The sequence below is a fragment of the Nelusetta ayraudi genome, unplaced genomic scaffold (genome assembly GCF_046127955.1).
Source record: "Nelusetta ayraudi isolate G7.1 ecotype Tasmania unplaced genomic scaffold, CSIRO-AGI_Nayr_v1 ptg000058l, whole genome shotgun sequence".
Lineage (NCBI taxonomy): Eukaryota > Metazoa > Chordata > Actinopteri > Tetraodontiformes > Monacanthidae > Nelusetta > Nelusetta ayraudi.
Window position 1 is genome coordinate 1704596 of NW_027466108.1, and position 14962 is coordinate 1719557.

The 14962-nt window shown below is 41.6% G+C and overlaps 2 protein-coding genes and 1 long non-coding RNA gene across 4 annotated transcripts; 1 reads left to right on the plus strand and 2 right to left on the minus strand.

Moving 5' to 3' along the window:
- Positions 1-56: 56 nt before the first annotated feature.
- LOC142897031 (uncharacterized) lies at positions 57-12018 on the plus strand. The gene is made up of 3 exons (XR_012928414.1): positions 57-237; positions 7922-8020; positions 8465-12018. It is a non-coding gene; the product is annotated as an uncharacterized LOC142897031 (long non-coding RNA).
- Positions 2213-9114, minus strand: entpd4 (ectonucleoside triphosphate diphosphohydrolase 4). Of its 2 annotated transcripts, none has more exons than XM_076039036.1 (12): positions 8997-9114; positions 8692-8889; positions 8404-8609; positions 8140-8290; positions 7907-8010; positions 7321-7380; positions 6990-7120; positions 5895-6061; positions 5486-5810; positions 4150-4235; positions 3886-4047; positions 2213-3723 (listed from the first exon to the last, which is right to left on the minus strand). In XM_076039036.1, exons 1-12 carry the CDS (start codon positions 9002-9004, stop codon positions 3489-3491), a joined length of 1833 nt encoding a protein of 610 aa, XP_075895151.1. In that variant the 5' UTR covers positions 9005-9114; the 3' UTR covers positions 2213-3488. The 2 variants fall into 2 exon arrangements, with proteins under 2 accessions (XP_075895151.1, XP_075895150.1); XM_076039035.1 differs by having other exon boundaries at positions 6966-7120.
- Positions 10915-14697, minus strand: LOC142897028 (uncharacterized). The gene is made up of 4 exons (XM_076039034.1): positions 14415-14697; positions 14094-14260; positions 12045-13222; positions 10915-11302 (listed from the first exon to the last, which is right to left on the minus strand). The coding sequence occupies exons 1-4, from the start codon at positions 14650-14652 to the stop codon at positions 10915-10917; spliced, it is 1971 nt and encodes a 656-aa protein (XP_075895149.1). The 5' UTR covers positions 14653-14697.
- Positions 14698-14962: the final 265 nt, after the last annotated feature.

A 14962-nucleotide genomic window follows, 5' to 3' on the forward strand; every position in this document is an offset into this window, starting at 1 on the left:
CCGTCTGAGGAGCCAATCACAAGTTTCTGTGGCGGACTTGGTTGAGCGTGACGCTTCAGTGTGGCGGACGTCTTCCCGTATGACGATTTTTTTTGTTTGTTTGTTTGTTTGTTTGTTTGTTTGTTTTTGAATGGGTTTGCCCACTCTGTTAGAAATCGATAAGGAGGTTGGGTCCCTTTTTATCGAGCAATCAGCCTTTGAAGAATGAATGTCCAAGGCCTGGCTTTTCCTCAGCGAGTAAGGTGACGGACCCACGGGTGGGAAAGTCATCAGGAGTAGCAACTATTCGAATAGAATCAACACATTTTAATATACATTTGTTTGCTTTACACATATCAAATCTGTCATTGGCGAGTAGCACTTTTTTTTGTCTTAAGTAAAAACTATTGTAACTTTGATCTGCTGTTAAACAATCAACTCTTACTGTGGTTTTACTTGGGGGTCAGGTTAAGGCTACAGCTATTGAAAATAATTTAAACACAAAATAAAATTCACTCACTCTAACAAAAAGAGAGAAAATAGCTCGGAAATGGACAGTCGTGAAAAAGAAATGCAATGTTTATCGATGAAAGGGTGCTTATGCAACAACCACACCCTTAGACCCTTTCACCTATAAGCATGTGTAGGGATTTGCGTGCCATGTTCCATCATGTTAAGGAAGAGTGAAATCAAACATCCAGTGGTGTATGGAGGCTTTAATCTGAGCACCTTCATAGAAGATGAATGAATGTTTGCTAGGATAAAATTAGAAAACAGTCATCAAAACTTTAAGTCCTTTATTTTTCCTCATTCCTCAGTCTCTTCCTGCAGACCAGGTTTTCAGCATGAAGTAATCCAAGTTAAGTTTGGAACCTTGTATTCTCTCAATAAACTCTTAAGAATTCATTCTGTCAAATTACCCTACTTCTTTTTTCCAATTTGGAAAATACAGACTAAACTGCAATCTCTCTTTCCATCGGCCATATTCGGTGTAAATTGCTTGTAAAATTTCAATTTAGCCGTGATTCAACAACTCCTCCGTTCAAGATTTCACACCTTTTTTTCAAAGACAAACCTTTGGAAAAATTTCTACTGTAACTAACACCACAGAGGGTTTCAAGGTATTTGTGTAATTGGAGAAATTTGCTAGTTGAGGTTAAACAACGAATCAATGCTCCAAATCCGTTGAAAAGCCCAAAATATGCAGTTTAAAGCAGGTATTATCAGCAAGTTAGACTGGATTAATTAGTAATTCTGCATTAGTTGCCATTGTCCGAAACAAAAAGCTCCACTCAATGCACATGGACGCAGTAGGTGTGTCTGCAAAACAATGTGTCATGCCAGTGACTCAGCAATGAAGGAAAAAAGCCATGGCTCCACCTCAGAGTCAAGCGACCTTTTAAAATGCACCAACTGCTTTTGTTTTCAGCAATTGTAGTGTAAAGATATAGTGTAAGGGAAAAGGTACTTGTACTTTTGAACAGTTAAAATAAAAGGAAGTTGAGCCATCACCTTTTAACCTTTATAGTGTCAGTTCAATTGGATCCTGCACTTGAATGGTCTGGCAATAAAAACATGTACATGTCTGAACATACTTACTCTTGATTATGATGTAGTAATACAAAAATCTGTGTAATAACTTGTTTTGAAATAGTCAAAACTTTTATTGTCAAAAGTAAATATGTGAGAAATGGAGCCTATAGCAGGTTCTACTGTCCCACATGCAGAGACATCAAATATTAAAAGTCTCACACAGACGACATCAGGTGTTGGGTTACCGACAGCTGGAGACCAGGAACAATCAGTATTTATTATCTAATTCCATTGCACAGCCCCACGAAAGGGATATTAATAGGCTTCGGGAAAGGTGAAAGTTTAGAACCCATATCCGCATTGTCCTTTTCTCATTAACATAACGCTTTATCTTGGCCACAGCTGCAAATGAAAACGATAAACAAGGTGGTCGAGAACGCGGTAAACCTCAGTCGTGCCGGTGCAAAACAATGCGACATCAGACTGTCTCCAACTGTATTTTCCTATTAGCCACTTTATGCAGATTGCTACAACTGATCCATGCTTTTATTTTGGTCTTTAAAATTCACAGAAATCTTTACTCTGACTCAACAAGGAGAAATGCATCTTGTCAGAGGTTGGTACCAAAGACTCGTTTCAAGGAAACGCAGCCAAGCATTTGTTTAGTCTGTCCCCCACGAGAAATGAACAACGAGAAAAGTAAAACATAAAACCTTTATTTTAGGACAGAGCTCAGCTCACATTCATCTGTGCAGACATTTCATGAGGCCATTTTCATATAAACAGCAGGGGCGTGCGTCGGCCCTCGTTCAGCTCCCTCACAGCAGTGACATAACAGCTTCTGAAAATGAAGCACAACATAAATACATGCAAAGGCTTCCACTTTAACTCAAATGCGGCAGTAAAAGAATTTCAGCAGGGCTTCGGGGGAGGTTGATGCTCCTGAAGAGAGAGCACGCACAAGATTCCCTCAGCAGTGACGGGACACATATTGCACCAGTTCAGCCTAATCAAGGCTAACTTGTCTTAGGAGAAGCTAAGAACTCAAGAGAGACGTACCCATGCCAAAACAAAACAAAACAGAAACCAGCAACATTCATACAGCATACATACACGTACATATAAAAAAAAACCCAGCAACAAATCCCAAACAAACCAATATTTGAGAAGTGAAACATTGTCTGTCTATGAATAAAGGATCTGTATTGCAAGTTGGGCTTTTTCAGAAACTGTGAGTGCGTGTAAAAAACACCAATAAGAACAACAGAGAAGAGACACAATGTGATAAAAAGATTAAAAAAAAAAAAAAAAAGGCATAAATCAAGGCAAACATGATATTCATCTGGGTATGAAAGATCTACTATCAGTACCACTTTGTGTGCTTGGCAACAGTTTAGCAAAAAAAAAAAAAAAAAAAAGGGTGGGGTGGGGGGGAGTTAGGTTAGGATTTAAGATTTGTATCATATTTGATGTTTTTTTTTTTATGTAAATACCTCGTTCCAAATTTAAATGTAACATTTCATTAAAAATCCCACCAGATGCAAACACTGGCACCAACAGCAGAGCGAGCAACTGTTAAATGGCTGATATTATTTTCGGTGTATTAATTCAAAAATATAAATAATTTTAAATAAATAAATAAAACAAAAATTAAAGATTGATCGATGATTCCAACAGCCAGATCTGGCATTTTTGTACTGCAAAAAACAAACAAACAAACAAAATGAAATAAACAATTGGGAGAGGAGCCTGGTGAACTGAGAGAATATTAACATACTGTATATCATAACTTTAGGTGCAGGAACAGCGAATGTCGCATTCCATTGTCCTGCCACTTAAAAATGATCGTCTTTTTTGGCCTTTCTTCTGAAGAAGGTCGCGCTCTTAAATGTTCACATCATCCCACCATCTCAAACGGAGTGACGACCGCCTTGAAAGAGTTGCACAAACTGTTTAGACTTTACACTCCGGAGAGTTCAGAGGTTTATGGGCAGCGTGGGCGAGCCGAGGCCCTCCTCCAGCCACGGCACCGAGGAGGGACTGCAGCGCTGGGCGGTGCGCCGGTGAATGCGGCGGAGTCGCAGCAGGTACAACATGATGGACAGGAGCACAATTAAGAAACACGCCAGGAATAAGTAGTGGTTGTTGACAAAGGAGAAGCTGTGCCGCCAGTGCGAGTGCACCCCTTTCAGACTCTCGTGCTGGATGTCCCTGGGAAAAGAAACGCAGACACCTGAGAACGCACGCACGCACGCTGAGAAGAAAGCTTGAGATCAGTCACATCTTCTTGCTGCTGCATTTGAAGGAACTAAAAAGTATTGAACTTGATGAGTAAATTCACCAGGAAATAGAGAGAGAGGATTTATTTCCTACCTCAGTGGCAGGAAACGAGTTCGGAACAGAATCGCTCCAAGAGTCCACTGGACTTCCTTGTCGTAGACCAGCAGTGCAGTCTTGAGGTTTTTGTAATTGGCTGGGAAAGAGAAGCCCGAGTGCAGCACCTCGTACATCCAGGCCGATTTAAAACACTGGTATCTGCCAACACAAACACCGGGCCAATGGTAAAACACGCTTTCTGGAAAGCGGCCGACTGGAGGTAAACTTCTGGAAGAGCTTTGTAAATACAGCATGACTTACTTAAGTCGGTGCAGATCGGCATGCGACGCATATAAGCCCGAGTCAAAGCGCTCCCTCAGAGTCTTCCACTGGGTTGAACAGTAACTCTGAAATTGTAAAATCAGAGTAGTGAAACTACCCTATGTGTACATTAACATAAAAACAATTACATCTGTATAATTAGCCTTTATTCAACAATCAAGACTGGATACTTCAGCGTAAATCAGCAACGCTGCAAAATATAAAAACGGTGTTCCTTGAATCCCGATTCCAAATGTTAAGTAAAATAAGTATTTATTTCAAAAGAAATCTTCTGGCTTTTCCCTACAGAGAAGTGATTTGCATTTTAAGTTTAAGTTTTTAAGTGGTATGTTCTTCCTGACACAACCTTTATTTACCCAGGCTTATGGACTGGCACATGGAGGATGGCGGTTTACTGATATATCAATCGTTAATCAGAGTAAAATATCGCATCAATAATTTTAAGAAAATATCGATGTTTATTTTTGACCACAGTACCAAAGCCCTCTGCGGCTCGGCAGTCAGCATGTAGTGCACGACGTCGCACGCAGCAGAGAAATAGCGGCGGCTGCAGAGTCAGACTCGTCAGTGAAGAAAAAGGAACGGAGTGCTGTTTGGTCCTACTTTTTTCCCGGTTGATAATAACAGTGTACGGTGTGATTTATGCGACGAGAGTGTCGCACAGAAGCCAGCAGCAAACAACAACACAATGTTATTATTCAGGAGGTTGAAAAAAAGAGGTAAAGGTGCTGCTATGTTTTGCATTGACATTTGAAGTTATACTAATTCATCATTTATATTTATTTCTGATTTTTTTTATTAATTGACATTTATGTTTATTTACAAGTCCTCTTTTAAATTATATAGCACTTTATACTTAATTATAATTTATATTTAGATTTTATGGCACTTTAAACATTTTCTTAAACTGTTTTTCATTTTTTATAATAATTACATTAATGTGATTTTTAACTTTTTATTTATTAAAAGAAATTACAAACAAAAAAGTGTTTTTTGATATCGAGATCGCAATATCGACCCCAAAAATAATGATTACCATATCAAATTTGAAAACTATGTTATCGCCCATCACTAGTTTTTGCCCCCTTGAGGCCGCATTTCATTTCAAATGTCAGGTGAATCCTGCTAAACATCAACACCATTTGTCTTTTTTTCCAACATAGCAAAAAGAAAAAAAAAGCTCTAGTTTGATGATTTGCTATTTGTTCGAGACATTTTAACAGCTTCGTACCAGTGACGCGGAATTCTTAAGAGAAGATGGTGATGATAAGTGACCTAATAACAGTGCGTGCCATTCCTGGGACACTGCGCTCACCTTAGCAGCTTGGGTGTATTTAGAGGCGTTGTAGTCCCCGCCCATGCGGAGCACGTCCTCCGTGCAGTAGTAGAACTCAGAGAAGCCGTAGAACTGGCTGTTGCTGTAGTCTATGCCGGGCTGGTAGATGCCGCTGAGGGAGGTCTGCGTGTCGTTGGTGCGGTTGAGAAACGGTTGGAGGATTTGTCGGCACTGGTCAAAGTCCCCCGTGCCTCTCAGGTGGAGTCTCTGCGCGGGCGGCCCGATCTCGTCCTGCAGGTCAGCGGGTAAGCAGGGGTCCAGCAGAGGAGACTGTGCCGTTTCGCCAGTGTGGAGGTTGAGGAGTCTGAAAGAATCGGCGACACGCGGTGAAAATGTCAGGGGGGGATTAAATCAAGCGGCCCTGACGCGGCTTTTGCTCGGCTCTCACTTGTTTCGAGTGGCACCATTTCTGATGAGACTCTCTTCGTATTTTTGTCGCGCTGCATTTCCTCCAAAACCCAGGAAGGTGGACACATAAACACGATACACATGCTCAGTGCGATGTGCGTCACATCCAAGGTTGAACTCGGCCAGTAAGTTCTTGGCAACTTCCTCCTGGGGGAACAAACAAAAAAAAGAAGAATCAGTGTGGGAACAATGATGACACCATCATAATATACCCATTGGTTATGTTGGCCAAGGCAAATAAAACACAGCAACTTAGTAAAACATGTGCTTGGAGGACAAACACAAGCCAAGTATGAGAACACCATCACTTGGACAACAGTAATACAGAGGAAATGTGCTGCAGAAATGGAATGGGTACGCAGAGGATGCTGGTGCTGAATGAGGTTTAAAGACGTGCTTTGGAAGAGCTGCAGTGCAGCTGAGTGCAGGTGGCAGTAAAATCAGTAATTACTACTATTATTATATCTGACAACAGATTGGTTTAAAATTCCTTTTCTTTCAGTTAAACATATTTATTATCAATGCATTTATGTATTTTCTAATGCCGTATGTTTATTTATTTATGTTTTTTTCCAATTGATGCAGCATCCTAAGTAGCAGGTTAAAGAAATATTTAGTCTAGTGATGCGACGCCTATCTAACCATTGGAGACCAAAAGCCTGAAGTGTCAGAGAAAATCAAATTGAACATGTCGTGTAAATACAGAAAAACCATAGTGAAAAGGATGTGTAGTGCATACAGAACCTGCCACTGTCAATGCATCGCCACAACCGGTTTCATTACTGAAATGAACAACTTCCTTTGTGGTAAGTGCTAGACTAAAGAAAAACCTTTATGTCATCATGAAGAAATCCTGCTTTGCAGTCATTCCACAGGCTTACAGTGCCTTGGCTAGTGGTGAAGGGAGATCATAGCAGATCATCTCCACAGGACAAAAATGGCGCAAACATCTTTAACCGGGGGGAATGACACAGGTTGGAAGGAGAAAGAAAGGGGTGAGTGACCAAAACAAAAGACAGCACAGAAAACAGAATTGATTGTGGATAATAACCTGCTGTGGAGAAGCAAAGCTTACAGTTTTGGGCACTTCGTATGCAATCTGTGTGGAGACACCGCCCATGTCTAGAACACCTGCGGTCCTTTTTCTCAACCGCGCCTCCTGCTGATCACTGCCAGGGACTTGCACCTCCACTACAGCCTCCCTGTCTGGAAATATTGAGAGGAAAAGGATGACAGGGTCAGGAAGTGCAAACACACGGCATTGGTGACGTCTTTACTGTGTATCATTTATGCAGTACTGCCCAAAAGCCTTTTCTTTCCTTACAAAGAGCACACTGACAAGTAATACAGACTTACATAGGCTTTAAATGGCCAAACAGACATTAAAGAATTGCTTGGACACTCACCATTGTGCACATGATCAAATCTTCCAAGGACAAAGTTAATTCCAATCCATGCATAGACACCTACGACAAAGATGACAACGTGGTGATAATTAACAAACATAAAAAATAAAAAAAAAATCATAAAATAAAAGACAGAGCTTACAGCTTCTAAAAGGAGGTAAACACTGAAGTACCAAAAACCTGCTTTCTATCATTTGGCCACAGGAACCGGCAAAGCTGGTTACAAAAAGACCACAAATGCTTGGGTGTCAATACGGAAAAGAGCACAAAATGTTTAATTCATACTGTTACAAACTGGTTCACTATTCTGTGGTTGTCTAAATTGTGAGTAAAATAAATCTGCAAAAAAAAAAAGGCTCCAATGTCTGTTTTAGTCTAATTCTGGGGTAATTTTGGCGCTGGCCATGAATCCAATCACGAGGCTTCCATGCAAACCAATGGGTGACCTCACGATGACTCCGTCCATCTTTGTATATAGTCAGTGGTAAAGGTTTACAAAATTCTTGACCATCAACATGTCTGATTATTTTAACTTTATGGTCAGAGTGACTTTTGATTTGGTAGACTGACAGTTAATTTTGTTTACCTTCCTGTTTTCCAGAGATCACTTCCACATGGGAATCTGAGAAAAGGAAGTTGAAGTGGACTGGAATGTCTGTACGCAGATCTTCCAAAAGTGCTTCTTGTTGACTGAAATCAGGCAAATACAATCAATGTCTTGTTTTCTTTCTCATTTGCAGTCTGCACTTGCAGTTAACGCTTATGGCAGCTGTAAACAGAATTGTGGTGAAAATTCCGGCACATCAGCTCCAAACTTACTTTTCAGGGAGAATTCTCATTCCAGCTGTGCAAAGGATGTACAGAGGTGTTTCCTGGTGTTTGTTTTTGGGGATATGTTGGGCGGCAAAGCTCAGCAGTGGATAAATATAGTCACTTGCTTTCTCTGGCGTTTTAGCCAACTCAGAGATTCCTGCAAATAGCAAAAAAAAAAAAATTGAAATATTTATTGAAATAAAAAATATTGAAATATTTGCATATACTACTACATAAATGACACTCAACAACGCCATCTATTTTCCTTACCAGGTTTAATTTTCATGACCACTGGTTTGCGATACTGATCTCTCATTTGCTGGATGTTCAGCAACTCATGGGGGTTACCATTGTGTCGAGGCCAGCAGTACACAAAGACCCTGGAGCCACTACTTCCGCAGTCCACCACCAGGCCATAGTTCAGGTTGGGGTTGCTTGTGTCTGTTGCCTCCACGTCTGTCACCCTTGCCAGGTGCCTTCAGGTCAGTGGAAAATTGTTAAGATAACCGTGCCAGTGTGCCAAATTAATATATGCAATTCTCAACACCTTGACGTTACCTGTGGAAGTGATTTTCCTTTCTAGTCCAGTTGACATGTCCCTTCCCCGATACAAGCAGCAGGTAAAATAAACCTATGAGGCAGATCAGCAGGCTGATGAAGAGCAACTGTCTGGGGGATGGCAGCATGAGTCGAGGAAACACTTGGGATGGCAGGCTGAAATGCCACGAGGCAGGGAAAAGGCACGAAAAGCTGATCCTGTGGGCAAACCGTAAAGAGTCTCAGCAAGTCTTCCTCAATATGTCAAACGTGAGGAAGTTTACAGGACAGTTGAACAGTTGAATTGAAATTGGAAGCGCACTTACTTTCCCATGATGTGGATCGTTTGTCTTCCTTTAGCTTCATTTACTGTGAGCCAAAAATGTGTATTGCCCTAGGAGGGAGATTAAGCTCCATCCTGTGACAGTCTGTAGGAACCATGACCTTAAGTGGACAAAAACACCAAAAGCATTATTAAAGCATGGCGCTAACGTTCGCCAGTCAACTTCTAAACCTATACTGTACATTAAAAAGATCACATGTTAACGAAGTTCCAGGCTTAGTTGTGAAGTGAAGGAGTACAGAACATTAAAGGTGACTGAGAACGCCGGTGTGTCTTCTATGGTTCTATACTGTGACGGTTCTCAGTCGTCCAGGTAGTTGTGGATAATGATTAGGTGAGAGGTAACTGGACTGGCTTTTAGTATCTTGTAAACATTTCGCTTTTCATCCGAACTCAAGACAGTCGAACTGTTGTCAATCTAATATTCAAGACCGGTGTAACCCAATATCCAAAACAGTGTTGCTAACATGAGCTAGCCCAACTGCTAACTGTTTTGATGGGTCTGCCGTGCCACTCTTCGCCTCGTCAGCGAAGTAGAAACACCGAGTCGCATTGATTCTTAGACACATTAACACTATCAATGATGTATTGGCAATAAAATATCTTGATTACCAACAACGGCGTCCTAATCAGCCCTCGTTGACGAGAAATTCACATTACGGGGAAGCCAGATGCTAACCGCTGGTTGGCTAGTGGGCGACTATGTGGCACGTCTCCTGTTAGTGACGTAATTTCGCGGCCACGTAGTGATTGGATAACAACGCGGAACGGAGACCGCCCCAACTAGTCTTACTCACATACTTTTTTGGAGGTTATAACCAGATTTAATGTCGCAATACTGCCACCCAGCGCCCTTGAAAGAAACATCTCCCATGTCTGGATGAAGGACTGAGGGAAGCGGGCTCCGTTGCTAGCACACAGTGACCGTCTGTGGTGTGATGTATAGTCTACTTCTGCATCCACTGCACAGCGCCCATTTTTCTTCCCTTTCAGTGAGTAAACATGGCCTTTTAAAGAATATATATTTATTGCACGCTTCCTTTAATTGTGGGTTAATTTTTAAACGTTATAGAATAGAATCCCATACTGGGGAAATTTGCATTATTACAGCAATAAAATATAGTGCAAAAGAGAAGGAAATTATATCAATTAAAAAGAAATAAACAAATGAAAAATGTTTATAGAGTAAGAAAGGAAAAACATAATATGTAGATGCTATTTACAGTTATCTACATAATGGTGACATATAAATAAGTGTTTTTATTGAATCATTATATTTTAGCTTATTTTATATATTCAAGAAAAATAATTTATTTGTTATTACATGCTCTACATTGTAAAATATTACTTGTTAAAAATGTAGTTATGGACTGGATGGATGGATGGATGGATAGATAGATAGATAGATAGATAGATAGATAGATAGATAGATAGATAGATAGATAGATAGATAGTTTATCACCCCATGTTTCAGCAGTGTTAAGTTATTTGTACTTTTACTGTTAACTCCTGACTTGCACTGAAAATATAAATAATACCCCCTGAAACATTCAAATAAAATTTGTTTATTTTTTTTTAAATTGCAATTAGCCCAAACATTTTACTTTTGCCTTTTAAAAGAATATATTATTTGCAATTCATATCAGAAAAAATAAAAATAAGAAATGGTAAAATCTTTAAGTGCATCACAAAGTGTTTGAATTATCTAAAACATTCTTAACCATGACCCCGAGTGCAGGAGAAGCGGTCATGAAAAACTGACGGATGGGCAGATGGAAACCATTAATCAAGTGTAGAGATATTTGGAAACAAAGATGCAATTTCAGCATCAAAGTGGATATCTAAATAATTTAAAACCATTAATTCACCTGCATCCGCTGCTTTTGCAGCAGCACATCTAACTAACACCAGACGACTGTGACCCTCTTATATGTCCTCCAGCTGGAGAGGTCCTGCTGAGTGATTCCCCAGCAATTACTGACATCCAGATACCGGAGTCTTTTGCACTGTTGCATAAGACGACTCACTGTTGGCTCCTGCACATCTGTCCATGGAATTTCAACGTATAGTGCCTGAGCAAGTGGCATGAGGGCTGAGTCCAAGGGACCGGGAAGAGAAGGAAGACGGGCTCTCCTGTACAGCAACTGATCTAGTATTATATTAAGGTCGCACGGCAGGGACCAGAGCGAGAGCTTCTCCAGTAATAAAGAACCAGCCAGAAGACACTCAATCACCTGCCTAAGAGACAACCAGGTCTTCAGAGGCCTCTGGCTCTGCTTGAAGGAGAATCTGCGGACAAAGTAGGAGACATAGAAAGGATCAGAGGTTGTTTAACAGGGAGTTGTTGCACTGTATGTAAAATCACGAATGAATCGCCTGATTAATTAGACTGACTGGCTGTTTTCTAACCCATGATGCCATATGTACAGTAGTGCTACGATACCAGTCATATCCTTTAAGTAAAACAACAAAGATCCAGGCAAACTGTTAAGATAAGCACACAAATTCACAGGAAGCTGCACATGTGAGTGAATGAAAGATGGTGAATGAATGAATAGTCATCAGAATTTAATTTTTCTGCAGATGGCAACATTTTCAATTGTTAAGACTCACTATATATTACAAGCCAAAACAGATATGACCTGGTTACCTGTATCCCACCTCCTCCATTTATTGTTGTGATTGTTAAATACTCTTGATCTCTTGTTTAAATAAAGAATTTTAAGGTGCAATATGCAAAACCCTTTTACTGATAAAAAGGCATAGTTCCAGAGCAAACCGGCTCTCTGCATGTCTACAGCAGCTTCTGGCATTGCGCGCTTTGACCCCTAGACGGAACTTCAGCAAACTAAGATAGTGTAATGTGACCAGAATGTCAGTTTTTCCTGACGGCTGATACACTGAATATCACATTTGGCCCCTTTAAGGTTGAATCCAAGTGCAGGGCGGCAGCTATGTTGTCTTCATAGGATCACAAATAATAAAGTATTGTGTTTTACCCACAAGGTGTGCGACTGAGAAGTGCTCTTACTTTAGGGACAGAGAGCGGAGGTTTGGCAGCCGCGGTAAATCATCCAGCTCGTTATCCTCTTGGTCTTGGTGGGCCATAAAGTGGGGGCGCTCAGCAATGATGTGCAGCTCTTTGAGTCTGGGGCAGGCCTTAATGACCCTCAGAAGAGGAGTGTAGGGGGAAGATTTCACTCCTTCCAAAGTGAGAGAGAGCAAGGAGGAGCCCACAACTTCCACGGCAGGAAAGACATCGATCATATATCCCAGGTACTGTACAGAGAGACAGCAGAGCTGCCCAGACCAGGTCTGGAGGCATTCGGCTAAAAGAGACCCCTGATCTCTCTCTCTGTCATCCTCATCATCGCCAATATTCACAGATATGGAGCAGAGGTTTGGACATAGTGGACCTAAGCTGTTCAAAGAATCACATGACAAGCTCTTGACTTCCTTCAAGCACAGTGTGACGCCTTTGTCATCTGGTTGTGACGCGACCTTCTTCGTGCTTTGCTCCAATTCTTCTTTCCGAGGGCAGCCGGGCCCTTCGTCTCCACTTGACCCCTCCTCACACTCGCCTTCATATCCCTCCCACAGCGACGTCTCCTCATCTTCCTCATCTGCAACCGGTCCTTCGCTGGCTCCCCTCCCGCTGCCTCTTGCCTGCATGCGCCTCCTCTCCCAAAACAAGTCAGCGAGCCTGGGGACTCCCTCCCGATCGGTAAACTTATTTGCCTGGTCAAACTGCCTGCGCTGAATGAGACGGCAAGCCTGGGAAAAGCCATCCAGGGCCACTTTCTCCAGGACGGGCAGGGAGAGGAGGAGGTAAGCAGCTGCTGTCACTGTCTCTCCCTCTTCTTCCCCAAACCCAATATCCAAAGCAAAGAGGCTCCTAAGACAAGGCAGAGACAAAGACGAAGAGCAAGAACACTGAGATGGAGAAGAGTCTTTAAAGTGAGCGTCAGGGGACGGCGAAGGAGCCACGTGTCCCAGATGAAACAGTGCAGAGGGAGGGATAAAGTGGCAGCGGGTTATGTCCAAATGGCGCAGAGAACGGCAGCAGAGAGCAATCGTCCTGACGACGCTGCCATCGCAGAGGGTGCCGGTCAGACAGAGGGAGCGCAGGTTAGGGAGAGTGCCGATGGTTTGAGACAGGACCTTCGAGGGGAGCTGATGTGCTCCAGAGAGGTCCAGACTCCACAGACCCTGAGACAGAGAACAGGAGATATTACGAAGTAAACAGCAGACACCTCAAATTAAAAAGCAATGGACACTGAAGACTGACACAATAGGAATAATTCATGTTAGCTTGTGTGAGTACAGCACGCTCGTTCACGTCTTACTTGCCGTTCTCACGAGGGGTGACCTCAACGTGAAGGCAGGTTACTGACTGAGTGGCTTAAAACGTCACAGTTTCAAGTCAAATTGTACTTTTGAATATTCCAGATGTTTTTATTTTTAATGGCGGACATGGCCACGACAGGCTCCTGTTGTTTTGTCAAGGGGTGGCTTTTTTTTTTCTTTTTCTCTCAAGCTCCAGTGGGGTTGTGAAACGTCATCAGAGCCTCCATCAACAAAGTGGTCAGTAGGAAAATGCGGGAAACTTCAATTTTGGGTGAACTATGCCTTTCATCTAATTTTAGAATTTTTCCAACAATACAAACATTTTTGTTATAATTATGATTATAAATAATTATCACTACATTGGAAATATACTGTATTAATATTATTTAATATTATATTAGTATTATAGTATGTTATTACTCATATATCCACACTAAGCGTTATAATACTTACAATCTAATCATCTTAAAAACAACTCAACAAAACTAAAAACATTCAGTTGCAGATGAACAATATTCAGATGTGTGTAAAATGAGAAGTGTCTCACCTGGCGTGTATGAATGAATGAATAAATGAATGAATGAATGAATGAATGAATGAATGAATTTTATAATTATGTCATGTCCAAATAGGAACCATCCCTTTCGGGCTCATAAGACACCACAAAAACCGTAATTATAACATTCGGCATTTGTAAGGACAGAGATGTGAAGACTGGCCGGGCCCGTCTTACCTCACAACGTGCACTGATGTGAAAGCAGAGTGCGGAGGTCACCAAGCCAGAACACTTTTCCAGAGACAGGCCACGAAGTTGGGGGACCAGCAGGAGGTGAAGGGCGGCCCGAGTCAACTGCTTTTGGGTGGACAACAGCCATATCAGCTCCTCGACCAGTTCGCCCGCTGGAGGGAGTGAGGGTGAAGGACAAAAACAAACACAGACCAGGGACAAAATGGAGAGTCACTGGGCTTCGTCTGGAACTCCACCTGTGTACGGTCATCATATCAGTAAAAGGAGATGCAAATAGAAAAAGAAAAAAAATTGACATAAACTCACGCAGGCAGTTGAAAGGCCCCATGATGTATCTGAAAGAGTAGTGATCCATGTAGTTGTCAGCATAGTCTTTCGTCCATATGTTCTTTGTGTTCTCGGCAAGGCTCAGCAGACACAGACGTGTCAGAGGAACGACAGAGCCATCGTCATCTGTTCTCCAAGAGCTGGGCATTAATTTCTTTTTCACGAAAACCCTCTGCTTGGGACGAGTCTTCGCCCTTGGCAAGCGAAAAAGAGGCATTGTCAACCACCAGATGGCAAAGATCTGCAGAAAGAAAGAAATAATAGAAACATCCTCATTATCTTAATCATCTGTGAACGTTTCCACAGAAAGACTTGAATGAAAAAAAATATCTTTGTCTGGTTCACATTCACAAGGACTGATCAGGTTTCACAATAAAATGTCTAGAACTAAGACCAAGTGGCTGTAGACGACTAGTGCATTAGTACATGACCTGGACATCTTTCTGTTGTTGTCATACTGATAGATCCCCATCATGTCAAAACTGATTGCATCTTTTTTTCTTTTCTTTTCTTTTCTTTTTTTGTTA

Bases quoted from the DNA above. Each gene is read 5' to 3' on its own strand.
- LOC142897028 (XM_076039034.1), bottom strand. From the start codon at position 14,652: ATGCCTCTTTTTCGCTTGCCAAGGGCGAAGACTCGTCCCAAGCAGAGG. The intron at 13,223-14,093 runs GTAAGACGGGCC...TCTCTGTCTCAG, and splicing joins ACATCAGTGCACGTTGTGAG to GGTCTGTGGAGTCTGGACCT. The intron at 11,303-12,044 runs GTAAGAGCACTT...CTTTGTCCGCAG, and splicing joins CTCCGCTCTCTGTCCCTAAA to ATTCTCCTTCAAGCAGAGCC.
- entpd4 (XM_076039035.1), bottom strand. The intron at 7,121-7,320 runs GTGAGTGTCCAA...CAATATTTCCAG, and splicing joins ATTTGATCATGTGCACAATG to ACAGGGAGGCTGTAGTGGAG. The intron at 5,811-5,894 runs GTGAGAGCCGAG...CGATTCTTTCAG, and splicing joins AATGGTGCCACTCGAAACAA to ACTCCTCAACCTCCACACTG.